This window comes from Amblyomma mixtum, chromosome 8 (genome assembly GCF_055824585.1).
Source record: "Amblyomma mixtum isolate Tamu chromosome 8, ASM5582458v1, whole genome shotgun sequence".
Classification (NCBI taxonomy): Eukaryota; Metazoa; Arthropoda; class Arachnida; order Ixodida; family Ixodidae; genus Amblyomma; species Amblyomma mixtum.
Window position 1 is genome coordinate 118355446 of NC_143019.1, and position 20229 is coordinate 118375674.

General features: G+C 46.0%; 1 protein-coding gene across 1 annotated transcript; it reads left to right on the forward strand.

The window, feature by feature from the left end:
* Positions 1-5570: 5570 nt before the first annotated feature.
* Positions 5571-20036, forward strand: LOC149334084 (dermonecrotic toxin SPH-like). Its single transcript, XM_089557857.1, has 3 exons — positions 5571-5804; positions 14037-14277; positions 18237-20036. The coding sequence occupies exons 1-3, from the start codon at positions 5609-5611 to the stop codon at positions 18361-18363; spliced, it is 564 nt and encodes a 187-aa protein (XP_089413983.1). The 5' UTR covers positions 5571-5608; the 3' UTR covers positions 18364-20036.
* The last annotated feature ends 193 nt before the right edge of the window (positions 20037-20229 follow it).

A 20229-nucleotide genomic window follows, 5' to 3' on the forward strand; every position in this document is an offset into this window, starting at 1 on the left:
AATCTTCCAGTATATGAAAAAAAAAATGCGTTCATACACTTTTTCCTATTAAAAAGTGTTTTTGTCCGGTGTATGAAATGGATGAGAACGAGAAACGGCAGGGCTCGATAACTGCTATGGGCAGGGTGAAGTAAGCTTTTGCCTGTTGCTAAACACGTTTGGCATGTTGCACGCGTAATATTATTTCTGAGCAGTTTTTGTTGTAATTCACTAAGCATGCAGTGTTTAGTAAAGCTCGCGCTAACGAAACTCCTTTCTTTTGCCATTTTTTATTTTGACGACTGACAACAGCTAGCGGCATTATGCAGACGCGTGTGAGGCAAGGTCAGTGATCGCCTCAATGTTCCGACTTGTGACGCCTGGCTCAATTTTCGAAGTTGCTTTACATGTAAAAAATTTCTAAAAACAAAAATAATCAAAATGTTTGCTTGCACATGAATGAGCGTTTGCATATGAGCGATGGCTCTGCAAATAAATTGGGGATGCGCGTGCGCTGTAATCGGCATTAAAATAAATATACCAACCGCTTATCTCCGTTGTAGCGATTGACCAAACTAGAGCATTTTTTCTCTTTGCCGTATATAGCAAGAAGCTGGTAGGCGCATTTCCTGAGTGTTTTCGTTTTTGTCCTCAGCCTCGCGTGTCGCCTTAAGTCCACTTTATTTTAAGTTAAAATAAAAATTATTTCCATTATTTTTCAGCGAAACACGTAACAAATTCCTTATTATTTGGCCAACAAACCTGCATGCATCTAACTGCTCAGCCACCCAACGAAATTAAGCATCTTGCGAAGATGGCTGCGCCAAAAAAAAAATGGTATTTACCTCGAATTCCACGTCTTAAATGACCTCGTCATTTACTTGCGATACACATTTCGCCGTTACGGTACCGACTTTTTCGTCAACAATCTGCTTCACGTAGTGGGTCTGATCCACTAGCAGTTCATTTTTCAAGTTTGCGCAGCGAAAAAAAAAATTCACTGTCCACTATCTGAGAGCGTACTGCCGCGACAGAAACAAATGCCAACAGCGCAGTGCCTAGGCGCTCCGCTGTTGGAATTTATTTTCGTCACGCTTATACTTGGCTCGCAACACAAATACGCTGGAGACATCCGTGATACAATAATGTACCACTCTAGCGTCTTTTTGTTACTACCGAGATAAAAACGCATTGAAGATAAATTCCGCCTGCGCAGCGCGTGGGCGCCATGCAGTCCGCATTTTTTTCTAGCGCCCCTGTACATTTTGCTAATCCTCTGAAGCTCGTCAGCGTTCAAGCACGAGGGAAAAAGCTCGCGACTGCACAAAGAGATTTGCAGGCTGGCCAACACGTGCAAAGTACGTGCAGAACTGGCTTTTTTTCAGGAGAAAGCGCGCTGCTCGCGCAGCTACTCAATGGGAGGGAGACCGGTTTGCCCGGACAATAGTGCGGAGTCGGCCGGAGAGGGCGCTTTTCAGTGGCGTCCGCAGCGCCCCCCTGCGAAGCTGCGGTCCCCTATATCCCCCTTCAACGATCCTGCACGCGCAGACCACCTCTCGTCCGCCCGTTCACCCAGGAAAAAACCAGTCCTACTACTTTCAGAACAGACCCTGTATATAAGTGGCAAGCAGGTCTTGTGTTGCACCTTTGGATGGAATTATAAAGATGAGCCGCCGCGGTGGCTCAGTGGCTATGGTGCTCGGCTGCTGGCCCGAAAGACGTGGGTTCGATCCCGGCCGCGGCGGTTGAATTTCTTTGGAGGAGAAATTCGAGGCCCGTGTACTGTGCGATGTCACTGCACGTTAAAGAACCCCAGGTGGTCGAAATTTCCGGAGCCCTCCGCTACGGCGTCTCTCATAGCCTCAGTCGCTTTGGGACGTTAAACCCCATAAACCAGCCATAAACCAACCAATTATAAAGATGTTGTTTTTCTTTACTGTTAAGGACTTGTTTCATGGCCAATCAAATGATAGCGCTGCGACCGTACTTGCGGTGTTTGTTAGTTCCATGATATCGGGCGAGAAAAAGAATTGCTGGCGATTACGCTACTTCCTAATGCGAAACTTGAGCGCAGCTAATCAGCTTTTCCAGCCTTTCGATAGATTGAGGCAAATAATTCGAGCAAGACATCTATACGATTTCAGCAGCGCGAACACGGTTAGGAAAAAACAGACAGAAGGAGGACAGGACAGAGCGCTGAACTATCAACTTTATTTCAAGAATGCCCAAGACCCCGCTCTTAACTACACACGCCACAGAAATGCCCACCTGGGAGATTTATCTAAGCACAACACAATCAGAGCGCGAATGAGTATATTATCACTTTTTCCCGGGTTATCAAGGATACAAAGAGCATGAATGCTAACTCATGCTCTTTTCCTAACCGTGTTCGCGCTGCTGAAATCGCATGGATTCCCACCAACTAGCCCGCCAGATTGTGTTATTCAACACATGTATGTACAATTACACATAACTTGTTATTTTTCACACATATTCCTTCTTCAACTATCGCCGCAGGCCGGGCTGACAGCGTCATGAGCCTCCGGGATATGAACGTTTGAGTACAGTGGGACCGTGTGGGGGACCGAGGACCTATTTGTCCAAAACTCTCCTGTAGCAAATAAACATTTCTCCACGACCATCCACAAACATTTTTTATTGTCAGAAGGAAGCTTTGTGGCCGGAGAAATAAATGGATATATGCTCGACTAGCTGCACCAATTCCTGGTTCTCAGAGTGGAAAGAAATGTGTTAGTGATTCTTCCATAACCTTGACACAAGCCGCAATAGCACAACAAAAAGCGATAGAGGTACTGCGACACGTGCTTCATTGTGGTAAATCATGGACATAGCAGGCGGTCAGAATGTAGAAACGGACAACTGCCTCATGGCTTAACAAACAGGTCTGAGTTCGCGCTGCGGTTGTTTCCTGTGTTTCTTCGTCTGTAATTTGTGTTATGGAGCAGCGCCCTGTGACCAAGTTATGATAATGCATTGAATCGACCCACTTTTGTTACTTTATTTGATTTTGTACGCTTTTACTTGTAGCAAGCAGGTACTATCGTGCTCAGGGTAAGGTGCAACGCGTAACATCTGGTAGAAGCTCAGTTACGAAGCAGCGCCAGCCCACTCTTACTGGAAAATTATTCAACCAGAATTAATGCACAGAGCAAAGTTTATCGAACGTTTGTGCAAATTTGGTGTTTTGTGTGAAGCAGCATTCATTCTGAATAAACCGAAATCTACAGGTGGTTCGCACTGCACATGTTGAAAGTAAATCTGAGCGCGATTACATGTGTAAATATGGCTTTGCACGAATAAACGACACCGCCTATCAGTGGTTATGAAAACTTTTTGTAGAATGTACAATATTCGCAGCCCCTAATATTTAGCACAATTTCACCAGTGTATTGACTGGCAGATATGTTCTGCCGTTCAGATCCAGATAAGTGCTAAAGTTCTTTCATGCCATGTTCAGTGAACCCTCCCATTAAATTTTATGGTTTACGGTTTAGAGATTTTAGCGTCCCCATGTGACACAGGCTATGAGGGGCGCCGTAGTGAAGGGCTCCGGAAATTTCACCACCTGGGGTTCTTTAACGTGCACATACAATGTACAGCACACGGGCCTCGGCGTACAGCGTCTCGGTGCAGAGCCAAACATTGCAATCAGAACTGCATTATTTTTGCTCCGCTGCAGGACAAATTAGCATTAGACAGCATTAATAAGCTGCAGCATCGTTGGTAACGCACGGACAACGCATGAACGCCAGTCGAACTGTTATAATAATTTATAGCCGCATAAATCTAAATGATCCTGTCTGATTTTTTTAGCTCAAAGTTGCATCGTGTCGACAAAGCATGCAGCGAAATTGAGGTATATAAGGCCTTGTAACACGCTAGGAATGGCGTATTATTACAAATTGATTCATGTCCTCATTATAACTGATACCTCATTTGGTCACTGTGGCACATACGCTGCGTGACGTCCTTTTGGTGCCCGAGAAGCACGTTCCGTAATAGCAGAAGCATTTAAAAACTCGGCGGAACAAGCTTGCTCATGGGTAGTTGCACTCTGTCACATCGTAATACAGGACATATATGTGACGCTAGAATGTTCAGGATCACAGGAAACGTTTTTTAAAACAGGTTCACTTAATTTTGATGTTGTCAAATATTGACGTGCAAAAGCACCTGACAGACGCTAGCGCGGCGCTAGCCCCGGCCACCATTGCAAGCTTTTTTTCCCTGGCAAAATGGCCACAGCCGTATTCACCCGTTCGCTCTGGCGTTCATGTAGAATTGGTAATTTAGTTGGCCGTCATCCACATGTGTGCGTTGCCCTATGTCCTGGCGTAAAATGTCCTAGTCTTGCCTCCCTCCTCGTGTTCTGGTGAGAAGAGCTGTGGTAGGGGAATTCGCCGACTACGCGGCACCTGTAGCCCTTGCAATGCATTGTTGCACGGAAGTGCTGCACAGATTTTTCGCACTGTGATGGTAGTGTGAGCGCAGGTACCAGTTCACGGAGGCGCCATGTGCACTAATGCACAAAGACCACGTTCTCCAATATGTGGGCCGCTGATATCAAGTCCGCTTGCTCCTGGCCTAGTAATGCCACCAACAGTGCCTAACAGGACGCTTCATCGCCGGCAAGCTACACGAACTTACGAACTATCTGAAATGTTCACTAAGTTGCTTTTTACCTGACCAGGATTAAGACAGATATTCTGAACTGTATCGGTCCTCTCCTATGTGCGCACTCTCAGCAGTCCCTATGGGCTGTTTACCATCCGGTCCCAGCGAGCACGTTATTGAAGTCTCCTTACCGATGTGTTTGGTATGTATTTCCAGTATCCTGCGCTGGTGATGTGTGTTATGTCTTTCACACAGCAAATGCTACAGTCCGGCCTTGTGTGAAACGAGACAGTATACGCGAAGCAGGTGAAGCAGTAGACTTGCCCTGAGGCTGATACACAGAAGAAAAAGAAGAAAAAACGGAACGCAGGTGTCTCCTCTTGCCTCTAAATAGACGTTTCAGACGCTCTAACCTGAAAGCTAAAATCCTTTGTGCAATAAATGGGTTTTAAGGTCCTTAAGACATATATGTAGCGTGGAAAATGATGAAATAAATGCTTAAGTGCTAGACTCCCTCTACAAAAAAATTTGAGCCGGGCTTTTATTGTAGAAAGTTCCACTAACAAGAGATCAAAGAAACATCTAAACAGAGGAAACTTTGAAACGAAAAATTGTGGGCCAATTTGATACGCGTTGTTAGATAGAGGCTGTCACACTTATTGCAACGAACAAAGGACCTTGGACGCCATCCGGTTATACTTGAAGTGTTTATTCACAACTGACCTCATTTTGATGTCTTGCAGAGCCAGCGGGGCATAATTGTCTCTCAAAAACATATAGCCTCCTCTGTAACAAACCTTTTTTTATTTCGCTCTAAAACATTTTTATGTGAACGATGTCTGTGGGCAGAGTAGGAGATGTTTGCGCTGTCGTATACTACTGTCCGAAAGAAGAAACAGGCATTACAATTAAAAGAAGTTGAACCGGGCTTTCGCCGCTCTTCCAGGCACATGCCGCGGACGAATACCGTAGGCCCGTGTACGTGTTCGGACACATGGCCAACAGCCTTGAGGAGTTCGACGACTTCTTGGCGCAGGGAGCGAATGCCATAGAAGCGGACGTGATTTTCGCCCCCAACGGCACGCCACTCAAGTTCTACCATGGCCCTGGCTGCGACTACGGCCGAGACTGTGAGCGCAAGACGCGCATAGATGAGTACCTCTCCTACGTCAAGCAGGCAGTCAGCGCAGGTACGGGACACACTTCGCCCTATTTTACTCTCTTTGTAGACATCGCCCAAGGCACTTGGCATCTGTCTCATAGGCAACTTCTAGAACAAACGTAAATACTGTACTAACTCTCGGAGAAATAGGACATTTACATTGATAACAACCTTTCTATTGAAGCAACATCGCACGGAAGACGCACTTAGTCAACACGAATTATATCTCAGAAACAGTGGTAACACTACGACTTAATTTCTGAAGATGTATATTTTAACTAAAATTTTTAAATATATTTTGTTACGGCTCTAAGGCATAACGAAATAATCGCCCAAGTCTCACGCTCATGGTTGACCTAGATCCAGCTCTTCTTCACCGAATTCTTTTCTTTGCCGTATTTCTTCCCCGTCTACGGAAAAAGCTGCACATGTCCCGATTTATGCTGTAATTTCACGTTAAAGATTTCAAGAATCCTCTTGAAGTAAAGGCCGCCGCGGCGGCTCTATGGTTATGGCACTCGGCTGCTGCCCGAAAGACGAGGGTTCGATTCTGGCCGCGGCGGTCGAATTTCGATGGAAGCGAAATTCTACAGGCCTGTGTACTGTACGATGCCAGTGCACGTTAAAGAACCCCAGAGGGTCGAAATTTCCGGAGCCCTTAATACAGCGTCCCTCATAGCCTGAGTTTCTTTGGGACGTTAAACCCCATAAACCAAACCTCTCGCAATAGTGCTTTGGAAAAAAGAGATACAATTCCCTCGCCTCGGGTGTGCTTCTTTATGGAGCTGTATTTAACGGTCAGTGAAGCGAACATTTTGTGAGACATTATTAGATTCTGCCCGGTTTGTGTCATGACCTCAGGTGACATTTTTTGTCAATGTTTGGCGTGTACTTGAAAAGTCGAGACATGGTTGTATGGTTGTAGTTATATGCATTTCCGCACATTTTCATTTTTTTATTACCATCGTAAAGATTCTTCATCTACTTATTTACAGCAATGCCTGCCACCCGTCAGTGGCCTCCTTTCTTTCCAGGTCGCCTACTAAGTGGGACATCAACACTTGCGCCACAGCAAACCAGCAGGCCTCTACGCAGACGTATGCGAAAGCTAACTGCTGTTAAAGTATCGTGCCTACAGATTTCGTTGTCGCCTGCCTGGCACGGAGCTTGGCTCTAAAAGCCAGCGCCGGAGCGGGCCACGAGCAAGGTGCCGCAGTGCCGAGAAGAGAGATTTGGCGCCACTGAAAACACCGCCCCCCGTCAACCCTTCCACACACACAGTGGCGTGAAAGAGAAAAAGTGAGAACAAAGCTATGCAAAAAAGCTGTACCGGTGCCGTTGTGCAAGATAAGCGGAAATGTGTCTCTGCGGAATTGAGGTTCTGTCCAGGCAGGCAAGAACCTGACGTTCAGCCTGACGTTCAGACTACCAAGCTTTACACCCAAGGAAGCTTCGTCGCTCAGGGCCGAGTGCGGGTTCCAGGTTGTATTAAGGTGACACTGGAGGCTTCGCGAGAAAGCCTGGCGATGCGAGTGGTGTGACTTTTCGGCGGCAGAGAGCCAACGAAGCTGGCGAAAACGCGAAGCGTGGCGCGTACCTCTCACCTGAAGAATTGCAGCCGCGCTGTTATTGAGCTGTGTGGCGTGGCATACGCCTGCACACTCAGAGCAGCCGCTGCGTACGACGCGGAAGGCAGTAGTGCTGATGTAGGGGCGTTATGCGTAGGAGATGGCAACTGAAAGGCCTGCGTAGCGAATATAGCGCAGGTGGGCAGATGGACGAATGCGCACATGACGGTGCCCAAAGGAGCGTCGAATCCTTTGAGCCCTAGTGTCTTGAGTAGCCGGGGAGTTCTTGGAGGAGAATGTCAGGTGATGCACATTGGAAGCGGGAAAACAGCAGAAAGGTGGGCATATGCACAGCAGGGATCACTTCAAGATTTCCTCTGTGCTTTGGCACCTCGAGGCCGGAGAAACAACGTTTTCCAGGAGGTGCATCGAGTCGCCAGCTCCTGCATCGTCATCGGTATCTAGTGGCCCGCATTTCACGATGTTCGCAGTTCACTCTTCCGAGACGTATCTCGTAGGGATGGCTGAGGCAGCACTCAGTGGCCTAGAAGTGTCGAGGTGTATATTGGAAGCGAAAGTTGCAGTCGGAACCTCAGTGTCGACCTGCCGGAGTATGTGGTACGTAAGTCTTAGTGCGAGTGTACGGACCCCCGTAGGTCGTCAGAAGGGTGCTGACTGATGAGCGGACCGTTGAACATCTGCTCAGCATGGTCAGCTGCGCTTAAGGACAGCTGCTTGCTTAACAGACTATGTGACCCCGTTGTGTGCTATGATGGCCTCCAGCTAAACGAATCTACCTCAGATGCCGCGTGGCAGGAAGTGTGGCATTGGCGAGTGCAATGGCGACTGGGGGTTTAAGAGACACGCTTCTAGATTGAAGGTCTCCAACGGGTCACCATCTGAATAAACCGAGGGCCTCGGCGACGCCGGGTGGTTAGACCGTCCCCATTCAGCACGTCCGTATCGCCTCGCCGCAGTACATGGGACTTGTTTCCTACAAAATGCGCAGCACCTCCGACAGGCGCAGTAAGCAGCTGCAGCACCAGCGCTGTGTTTGTACTGTATTTTATTTTACGCGGTGTGTGCAGCATCAGAAGCCGGTGCTGCCGCGTGCCATGAACAAGGCGGCCCAGAGCCACTGCACGTCTATACCTGTGCGAATGCCTTTTCATATGAAGCACCGCACGAGCAATAGGGAAAGACAGGGAGGAGGCATCGCGACTACCCTGCTGGTGCTGAGATAGAGTGTGGCCATAACTACGGTCGTGCGGCTCACGAAAGGCAGTAAATGAAAGTGTGTAAGCGGGGCTCCTGTCAGGTGATGAAAAAAGCACCACAGACACTATATAGTGCTTACGTGTGAAAAGGCGTAAGCCTGCCCGCTCACTTTGTGAATGCAGTCGCCGCACGCTCCCGCTTGATGTAACCCGATGCCACGCAGCTGGCAATTCTACCTCTGCATGGCTCGACATAGCCGCCTCCGCGAGGCTGCCGCACCCCTTTTGATCTGCGCGCTAACTTCATGAAGGCAGTCGCCGAAGTATCGCGGCCCGTCTTAAGGGTGTGACGCAATCGCCAATGGGTAAAAACCCGTATGTGCAGAATTGCTCTTTCTCTACTTAACATTCATAGATCCCTGTGTGTCCTCATACCACTACTAGCGCAGTAGTGAAGTGGTTAAGCGGTGCGCCACTGCCCTGTAATGACAGGTGCGGCCGCCGGTGGAATTTGTGCGTCCAGGTTGCTATTCCCAAGCAAATTCGCTTGACCACTCATTAATTTAACCGCCACCTGCCAGGGTGCATAAGTGCACCCTGGTGCGCGCGCGCGCACGCACACGCACGCACACGCACGCACACACACAGGCAGAGGTTTTGCTCCATGGGGCTATTAAGGCTTACGCCTTGAAAGAAATTTAGGAATCTGGGGAACGTCAATACGTTCTTCATGTGCTCTGATAGCGCTTAGAAAGTGAGATCTAAATCTTTTATCAAGATAAAAATTGCGCACAAATAAGTTTGTTCTGCAAGCATGAGCAAGGCGTAACGCGGTCAGACAAGCACTGGGTTAGGCGAGCCCAAATGCTACCGTAAAAACTACTGTGTGCATTGGTGGAGTGCATATCCATCTCAAGTTGAGAAATAAGGCTTTGGAATCGCTCGGCCAGAAAACTAGTAGTGGCGGCAAAGGCAGTATATTGAAAAAACGGCTTCTGAAGGGGCCTTCGCACAGCCCTCATCACTATAGGAGTTCAATGAAGAAACACTACTAATACAGCGGTGAGAGTGACCGCAAACGCATGCAGTTAATAGCGGTTTTTCTTGGAGTCTTAGTAATTCGCCAAAGAGGACCGCTATGTGCAGGTCATATTGTACGCCATCCATAAGAAACGTGTGCCGTCTAATACGTATGCACCTCTTTTCCACTAGATTTTACTGCGAACCAGCGCCTTCTTTTATTTCGTCTTTTCTTCCTTTTGCTCAGCACAATATGGAGACGGAGTTAGCCACCTCGTCTCACTTTCATTTCCAATAAAGTTTAGAGATAATAACGTTCTCACTTACTTTTGCCTTGTCAGTTAAGCTACCGTTCACAAAAAGTCAACTGCTCTCAGTCGATCCACACGTTCATCCTTCATTCTTGTGTTTATTTTTTCTACAGAAGGAGGAAATCACAGCGACAAAATGCTCCTCTTTTACGTTGACATCAAAACGGAAAACCTACGCGGAAGAAAAGCGAAATACGATGCCGGCACGAGTCTCGCTGCAAACCTCATGCAGCACTTGTGGAGTCAAGGCAAGCCAACCACTCTCAGTCTTAGGTGGTCGCAAAGCCCTTCCGCTACCTGTTTGACGCACTTGATGCTCATTTACGAAACATTCCTCGCGCTCTGAGATGGTTTTGAGGGTATCACCATTTGATAATCAGCTATATAATCAGAACAATCTCTACACTGCGTAACGGCCTCCATCGCTGATAGGTGGACGAACGCCTTGTATTTAGCAATTTATGCAGTGTGGGCTGAAACCACCCTGTATATAAGGCGCTCCGTTTTCGGGTAAAATCAGGGTCTCCCAATTCTTGCACATGACCTCAATTTTAGTGTAGTATAGTTGTTCTGGGTACAAAGGTGAAGGTTTCATAAAGAAACAAGCGCATCTCATGCACTTATTTGTATAACGGCCATTTAAATTAGCTGATGTTCAATTTATCCGGCCATTGTAGCTTTTTATCCACGCATGGTTTAATTCGCGGAACACTTTAAAATCTTGAAGGAAGAGGCAAGAACACAGGCAAAAAACGAAAGACTAGTGCAATAATTGGTTGACACATTCACACTGGCTCGTATATTGTTTGTTTGTTTTCATCCCTATGTGCCTTTGCTGGCAGTATTGCATCAGTCAGATAACGCTGCCCTGTTCCAAATGTATTGGTTGTTGTAAATGGCTTCCGTGATTTAGTATGTTTCCACTTGCCTAGGTGCCGAGGAAGGAATGTCTAATAGAAGCATGCAAGTTCTTCACAAGGATAGTAATGTACGCGAAGAAGCAGTTACAATGACAAAACAAGAAATACCTTACGTGGAAACCCACGGTCCAGAGACAAGGAAAATGTCGTTAATAGAAAAAAAAAAGATGAGTGAGATTTGTAGAGAAGCCTGAGTCTGCAGGCCAACGTTTTAACGAGAGGAGTTATCCGTGAATTGGCAAGTGAGGGATAGGCCCTTCAATATGAGGATGAGGGTCGAGGTTGGAGAGGAGTCAGACCCTACAGCAGGATGATGGTAAGGTAGTGAGCACGATCTTGCAGAAGCTTTCAGCCACACATGTTCGCTGCGACTGCTGGTTGCGAAGACACGAAGCAGGGTTGAACTGAAAAACACATAGAAAAGCAGCAACAGCAGTACAGGACGCGACCCAAGCTTTAAAAGCCATAACCACAAGAAGGTGGAACCGGACAGAAAAACGTGCCATGTGTTAAAGCCAGAAGTTTGAGGAAAATGTGGTCGAAACACTAAGGAGAAACAGAAAGTAGATTGAGGTTGAAAGTAACCTCGCCCGCTCCACTAAAGTACCGCAAATACCGCAAAGTACAATAAAATAATAGCCGCTAACAAAAAGGTGCCATGTAGCTTTTTAATTAACTAAGCAGCAACCGGCCAAGGGCAAAGTCCGGGCCTGGCGCTGCGAGGGGGTAAAGAAGGGAAGCGAAGGAGGGAGGGAGTGCTCTGGCGAAATGACGCGCACCATGGATCATGCAAGCGCCGCATACTGCGGTCAGGCATGAACGGATGTAGTCACCGCTGCCTTTAACTGACGGGCAGAGATCGAAGAGTGCATACACCTTTTGTTCCAGGATCACGGCTGTGACGAAATGCATGTCCTAGATTCCAAGTTTCCTTTTAAAAGTTTTCCACTGCAGGTTCTAATATGGTAAATTTGTGTATTGAAGCCCTGGCAGTATTTTCTATCTGTTCGGGATTTGAAGTCCAGTTCGATAATGATTACATAATCAAAGCTATGAACGGTTAACTAGAATGCTCGAAATTTGCGTTCCAGAGATGATATACTGTATCAAAGCGCTGACCACTATGGTTCTTGAAGGATTATCTCTCTCATCGATATATTAACTCTAGCAAAAACTTTATGTAATAGGTAGCTGACATTAGACGACTCGCATTGAAAGCTAGCGTTTACATTGAAATTTAATTTACTTGCCGATCTTCTACGTTTTCGCATTATCAGACGACTTCAAGCGATCTTGGTTTCCTTTTGCAGTTCCCCGAAGTCGCATGGTAAACGTGTTATTATCGATCTACAACGTGGATGACAAGGACGTCCTCCGAGGGGCACTCGATGCGCTGTCGACGCATGATAACCACTCCGACTTTTTCGACCATGTGGGTAAGATTAGTTATTTCCGCCTCATTGCATGACTGCTACTTCTCTCCATCTTCATAATGAGAAGACAGAGAGGTAGAGAAAGTTACCATGATAAGGGTGTTATCGCGTGTTCCTATGTTCACCAGGAGTTCACACTGTAAATATAAAGAAAAAAAACTTCAGCACGGGGCTCCCACTGACCAAAAACCGAATAGCGTTTCGTAGGAGGAACAACGGATCGGGCAGATTGTAGGTGTTAGGTGGACCGGGAAGTACGAAAATACGTTGTACGGCAGATGGCGTTTAGTGTTCCTAACAAAAGGGACATGTGATTAAGTCAGCAATGAGGCATCTAACACTCCTTCGTCTGTCGCTGCGATTTTTCTGCTGTGCTCGATGCATTAAGGAAGGAAGGTGCCATGCGTCTGTGTTTGATTTCTCAGAAAGCTCTTCCACTTACAGTTTACTGAGAAAAGCTTTATAAGTTGTTCTGGCGAGATCTTTTTCGTATGCTTGTTCTTGCTGCCAATGAACGGCCGTAGATCTTCCTTACAGTATAGATCAACATTAGCACCAGAGCATTTCCTTGAAAGTGAAATATTCTCTTTTCAGAATAACAACAGGAATTGTACATTGTTGCTAGTAGATATGGTTTTGAAACATGCAGGCCATGGTAGCATAATGGCATGACTTAGCGATGCCTTTGCAACCAACGCATAGAAATTTCTTTTGTGACCACAACGCAAAAAAAAACTTGAGTCCGGAAAAATAAAGACAAAACCATGAACCGACATTCGCCTTGCGTGACTACGGTTTGTAGTTTTGCTACTTGCTGCGCAGTTACATTGAGATAACAGAGACGGGAAAGACTGAAAGGCTTACAATACGCTCAACTTGCATGTCGCTGTTTACTTCCTGCGTCAACACTCTGCTCCTCTTCAACTCAGGCAAATAGCATCTTAAGGTGTATCCAACACAGGAACGAGGACAAAAGCAGGCATATGGCGCGTATACTGCCAGCGAAGTACATTTGAGGCTTTTCTTCATATTACACAATAAATAGTAATAGTGAGGCAATAATCCCGGTTCTAAGTCAATGAATTCAAGCTAAAAGTTAACGAAACAGTCGATCGTCTTGGTTTTGCCGTGCTTCCTCTGAGAAATTTTATTGAGACAGCGCATCACAAGCGTGAAAACGATGAATAGATTGATCAATAATGCCTCAAAGTTGATTACAGCACCAGAGAGCTGTTAACCACTACACATCCAAGCACACCTGATATTAGTGGCACGTTCAACAGCGCACCTAATTTTCCGCACACGGCCTCACGGTAGATCTCAGACCATGATCCGGAAATAAGGAACTCATGGCCAAGACTGATGGAGGGTCGTTTTTTACCCTAATTCGCGTGAACTTAACTAGACGACTTTGCGAGTTAAAAGCGCAAAAATACGGATTGCATCATGGTCTGCGCATAGTAGCGCACCCTAACCTAGTAACCGCCACGCGCTGACTTTTTTACTTGTTGCTGTTCCGACTTTAGCCAACTTAAGTGCCCTCTGAAGAGAGCACTGCTGGAGGTAATGCGCGCACATTTTAAAGCACGCATCACTCCTGCGCCTCACACAGCTTACTGAATGCTTGGTTCATTCGGATGCTGACTTTACAGTGAAAGCGCTTGAATGTGGTACGCTGGCTGTATATCCGCTGATGCGATATACTTAGCTAAGCGGGAAAAAAAAATGCCCCTTTAAAGAAAATATCTTCTACACAGTCTACGACCCCATACAATACCTACACTACCACAGGTTTCAACGTCAGCGGAAACATTTTACTGTCTACCATTGCGAAGACATACGAGGAGCTCGGAGTGACTCGCCACCGCTGGCAAGGGGACGGCACCAACAACCGCTTCATTGACACCTACCCGACGTTCCGGATGTCCTCCGTCACGGGTCGGCGGTCGCACGACACTTCGGCCCACAACTACGTGGACAAGGCGTACGTCTGGACGGCCGACAGCACCTACACGATTCGGAGATTTTTCAGGTAAGAATTCTTGCATACCATTCGACTTCGCTGTTCGTAAGCGGCTGTAAGGCCGCTACGAGACTGTCCTCTGCTGAACACGAGATGAGGGACCCTTAATTAAAGTTGCGTTCGTTCGAAAGCGATTGAAAGAAATAAAAATCGACCTTGCCGATAGATACTGGCTCATCCCAAGTAAAACTATATGGAGAAATAATTAGCAAACCTTTGCGGCACCTTTCCTTGTGCAACACGCAGAATTAGGGCCTAGAAGATATATTTCATATTGGCAGTGGCCTTTGTTAATCTCTCCGTCTGTACTAGAGCACTCGCTTAAACATCTACAGCAAATGGCCACTTGTGTCATAGTTGTGAAGGTCATTCTTGGTGCATATTTTCGACAGGGCTCTCGCAAGGGGCAGGTTTAAGAGGAATACAGTTAACGAATTAAGTTGGCGGTCTAAAGTATTTCCAACTTAATTTATTATTTCTTGCACTCCTCGTTTTCCCCGTATTAATGACCGGGCAAAAGTCGCCCCCCCCCCAAAAAAAAAAAAGTTATTAAGAGCTAAACAAAGCTAAACAAGTTCTAATATGCTAGCGCATCATTTCAAAAGCATTCAGCTTAACCAGTTAAATCATGAGCAGGAAATGCCCACGAACAGCTTTTTCAAATATCAATATTCATAGACAGTAAATGATTTGAAAGAACGCATTTTCAAACTCAGCTTCAGATTTACGTAGCCAGTGCGACAAGAAAAGGAATAAACCATTTTTCTGTATTTCGGAGAGGATATATAAGTCGGTATAGTTCCCGTGCCGTAAGTTAATTCTAGAAACTTTCGATTTTCATATTGCAGGGATTTTTTGTACCTCGTTGGCTAGTGACATTCATTCAACCTGTGGACTGGTATGATCTGGTAGTGTAAAAACTGGTGATCGGCAGGGGCATAGTAATCAACAAAGGCTATGTAACACACGATTTTTTTTTTGAAGTACATAGATCTTGCGTATATCAGTTTCTGTTATAGTGCCCCAAACAACAAAAAAACAGTAGTTATTCGGTTAGATTCCGCAGCCGTATAAGACATATCTTTTTTTTAAAATGGTAGGCCACCAAAACAGAACAATTTCCCATCTCTCAATTCAGTCTAACGATGAAATAGTGGAATGTACCTGGAATTCCCCGGCTTGCAGAATGCACGATGTTGCAGAGCCGCTCAGCTTGCAATCCAAAAAAGAACCACGCCTTGATATCGTCACAATTCCTTTCTGAAAGCCGTCACTTTGAGCCATACCACGAGTTTGACTTTCCCTCTTTATTTAGCGTACAAGCCCTACGCTATTAGTGAAAGTAGTCTTTCTGAATAGACCATGATACCTTATAAAAAGAGGGGAGCTTGAAGACGCTCTCGCACTATTTTTACGGCTATTTTCCGCAGCTGTTTTTCCAATCCACTTCGCTGTAAAGCTAGCACTTTCCAAGAGAGCACTGCGGCAAACAGTGTAGCCGCAGTAAAACCAGTGCGCGTATTCCGGCACCTAGCCGCATGCTTTACCTGTCCGGCGGTCAGCTTCCTATGCTCTTAAAGCGATTCACCATTCACGCCTTCTTCTCTTACTTCCCTTACCGGGCGCCTCAACTAAGCTCCGTTATTATCTAATCATTAGTTACCGCGTGTTTGTTCCTCGAGCATTAGTTCCGTCTCAGAAGGCTCACCACAGCTCTGTATCGACTGGACACCGGAACTCGCTCAATAAACCTCGTCTCAAAGTCCTAAATGTCGTACTTGATACGTTAAGCTTTTATTCGGTCGTGCTTCAGTGAATCATGTCATTTGTAATGTTCCACCTCTTGAAGCACAGTGCTATCGTCCCTAAGTTCAAAGCTTCCGTAGGCTGGGCTTCCTGGGTTAACCTGTCGGTTAAGTTGTTACTTCTTAACTTCGCAGCAAAAGAAGACATTTTCCAGGAAACATAGACGTCAGTGAAACTGCACACTGCAATGACAAAAGCTGCCTGTAAACACTCTGTTGAGGGCAGCATAAATGTGCCGTCTACGTTGTCGTTGTGAGTACGTGTGTGCTGTGCGCGAGACCCTTTAGCTGTCTCACGTGTCCGCGGGTTCGCCCGTTTCTCTTCTTCAATCTCAGCAGTGTGCATGGTCTTCACGTCTGCTATCGCGCCATTAGGAGCCGCCAGCACCAACCGCTTCAGTTACGGCTAGACGATGCACTCCCCTCGCCGTTCCTTAGCGCTTTTCGAGCTTCACGTAGCGGCGCGCCCACGCAGTTACTTCCCAAGAAGCACAGGTTCCCAAGAAGCACAGGTAACTGAAGCGGTTGGTGCTGGCGGCTCCCAATGGCGCGAGAGCAGACATGAAGACCATGCACACTGCTGAGATTGAAGAAGAGAAACGGGCGAACCCGCGGACAAAAAAGATCAAAAAAAAGATTGAGGCCATCCTTATGTAATCAGCAATCTTTATGTATCCTGTAATATTTATGTATCCTGTAATCTTTATGTATCCTGATCTTTATGTACTCTGTAATCTTTATATAATCTGCATGTAATCCGCCCATCCCTCATGTAATGCCCCACAACCGGGGCCTTTGAGGTAATAAATAAATAAATAAATAAGTAATTGGCCCAATATTGTAAATGTGTTGGCAACTATCGGTCCTACAAAGGACCAGAGTGAAACCATCCATGTGCAATATTGGGCCAATTACCTCTGCTGCTTGAGTTCTTCATGTTTGGCAGCGCGTTCAGCGTTCTTCGCGGCTTTCTGAAATTATCGCAACGTATCATTCACACACTTTTCTTCTGCCTCAGTTACGCATTCAGTCGCATATATTTTGGCGTGCAGCTACGCATAAAGCTGCAATTAACGACACAGCCGAGCCTTCACGAGCAAGCCCAGCCTCCGGAAGCTTTGATCTTAGGGACAAACAATCACGGCGGCGGCAGTTTACTGTGTTGAAAGTGGTGCGCCCGTTGCAACTTGCAGCGGAAGGCACTGCGGTGATGACTTAGTTGCTCGCCCCGCCGTAGACAGAAGCTGCTGTTTTCACCGATATTCTGGTATTGTTTGCGATAAAGCGGCTGTGAAAGGGGCTCTGCAAAAAGAAGCGATGCTCCTGGTATGCTAAAGTATGCCCCTTCACGTATGAGCCCAACCAAGAATTTTTTTAATGCTTATTGTAGAAGCCGAGATATCTGCAGTAAAAACTTGAATTGCAGCGTCCTAGCGCCTTTGCCTCTCCCATCATCAGTTTTTCTCGCTCAAAGGTCGACGCTTGCGGGTATTCCTCGAGGGGCGGAGCTTTTTGGCCAGTCGGAGTGACGCTCCTGACTGGTCGCGGCAATGGTAGCTGCGTGACACCTGGAAGAATTTAACCAATCGCATTCTCTGAACAGAATTACGCAACAAAGTGTGACGGAGCAGGACGTGAGCATAAAAATGCAGCCGGAAAGGACTCGCCAACTTTCTGGTGCGATTGTGCATTCTCTGCTGCGTGTAGAAGTGTATAACTTGGCTCATGTGTTCACAACTATAAAATGCACTGATTCAGCCAGTTTATGTCCTTTCCTCGAAAGATGTTACAGAGCCCATTTAATTTCCATCGTTGTTTTCACCTCCGGTTAAGGCTAATGTTTACCTGGGTTTACTTTTAAATCATTTCATGCTTAAAATGCTACACTACTCTGCGCAGGCATCTCCTGTAACCTGCACCTACCATTCCCCAAAAACATTCTGCCGATAATAACAGTCCACTTTAAAAAGCCGCTGCATGCACACATCCACTAAGGGAACAAAAACGGTGACATGGAGCACGCATTCTCTTCTACAAATATGATTTATTAAGAGGCTTTTAGAAAGAAATGAAAGGAACAAACGGAAGTACCTTTAATGCTGTCGCAGAGTACGCTTAAGGACCGGTCAAGTGCCATCAAATATTTTTTGCTTTCTTTTGCAGAAAAGGCATCGATGGCATTGTGACGAATTTTCCTGGCAATGCTTTGAAAGTTCTCAAGGAAGAGGAATTTTCCGGAAGTCTTAGACTGGCAGATATCCGAGACGACCCCTGGAGACGTATTGTTTGAGAGACGACCTGACAAGCACGCTTGGAGAAAAACTTGCTTCGTGATTCTTTTTCAAGCTTTTATACGCTGTCGGGATAAATCTCTGTATACGATATTATTTTTATTTCATCAGTAAGTAACTAGATCCTGGACTAAGAGCCGCTCAATCAGCATGACATGGATTCAGAACACGGCTATATTAAAGAAAGAGTTAACAACCAAGAAATAATGCAGCAAGACAAAATATAATTCATTCACTCGTATGAAAACGTGATTGATGATGTAATAACTATTGTAATCGAAAACTGCACAAGACATTTGAATCATACTGCTCCAAAACTATTAAATAAAAGAAGAAGGCCTGTAACAGTGGCACAAAAATTATTAGGCTAATCTACATCATGCAGTGCGAGATCTTTGTGCCCCGAAGCCATTGAAGTGCTACAACGTCGAAAAAATTCAATGGCCACAGCTATTGAAAGCTGATTTCTTTCCTGAGGTCTGTGTTCAAAAGCGCTGCTTCTCTCATCAGAGAGAGACACGACGGCATGTATTTTGTACAAGCGCCAAAATCAAGGAAGTGTCTACAGCTAGTTATGGAGATTACGCCTAGTATAACAAATGCTTTAAGAGTCCTTTATTTTGTTGTACTGACATATAGTCCGCACTAAATATTGTAAGTAGTGAACTCTTTTCAGCGATATCCAATAGGAATTTGTTACCCACTGACATCAAGTTATGCCACACCTCATGCTCATAAATCGCGGAAGATATGTTTTCTGACTGCATGCATTGTCATAGGACTATTCATTATTATTTATTTTTATTTATTTTTAACGGATTACTTTCTCTTTCGAATTGCGCCTCCGCAGTGGCTCAGTGGTTTCGGTGCTCGGCTATTGACCCGAAATACGTGTGTTTAAACCCAGCCGTGGCGGTCGCATTCCAATGGAGTCAAAATGCCAAAATCCTGCGTACTGTGCGATGTCCGTGCATGTTAAAAAATCCCAGGTTGTAAAATTTCCGGAGCCCTTGACTGCGCCTCCCTGATAGCCTGAGCCGCTTTTGGACGGTAAACCACACCAAGCACCCAACGTTTACTGCTCCTATTTTGCTTTCCATTTCTGTTATTACGGGCGTATTCTAGTGATCTACAGTCGAGCCCACTTATAACGCAGTTATAACGAGCTCTCGGTTAATGCTAACGACAGTGGAGCGGCCGTCAAAATATGTATTACGGCAATTGCGCTGCGTTTCAGATATAACGGACAACCGCGGCCGCACAACTCTGTTAGAGTGAACGCGAAGACGCCGTACGCTCGACCCCACTGTCGACAAATTTCCCTTACCACCGTCGCGGCAGGCGCGGCGCGCCACCGCCCTCTGTTTGTAATTATTTATTTTAATAACTCATTACGTACGCGTTGTTAACTAATTTACGTGCTAGGTCTTTGCACTTTTTATTGTGAAAGCAATACTTCGCCAGGTTTGAGCTCGTCGCGTAGCTCACAATCTGTGGTGGCCACGTTTGACCTTGAAGAGCGTTCGTTCAGCCACGCTCCGCGAGCAGTTTGCTCGATTAAAGAAAACTGTGTCGAGGCTGGGATCCAACCACGGCCTTTGGCATATAAAGCGCAGACGCCACCACTCCGCCACGTAGGCTCAGCGTTTGGGCATGATTAAAGGCTCACCTAGTGAAGGCATGGGTCTCATAAATAGAATGAAAGAAATAAAGAAATAAAACTAAGAAAAGAAAAAGTAAAAAGTAACAAAAACCAAAACGAAAAAAATAAAGTATACATTCAAAACAAAGTAAAATATGAAAAATAAAAAACAGCACCAGGAAACACTTTCGCCATACATCGATGGCATTCGAGTGATATCGGT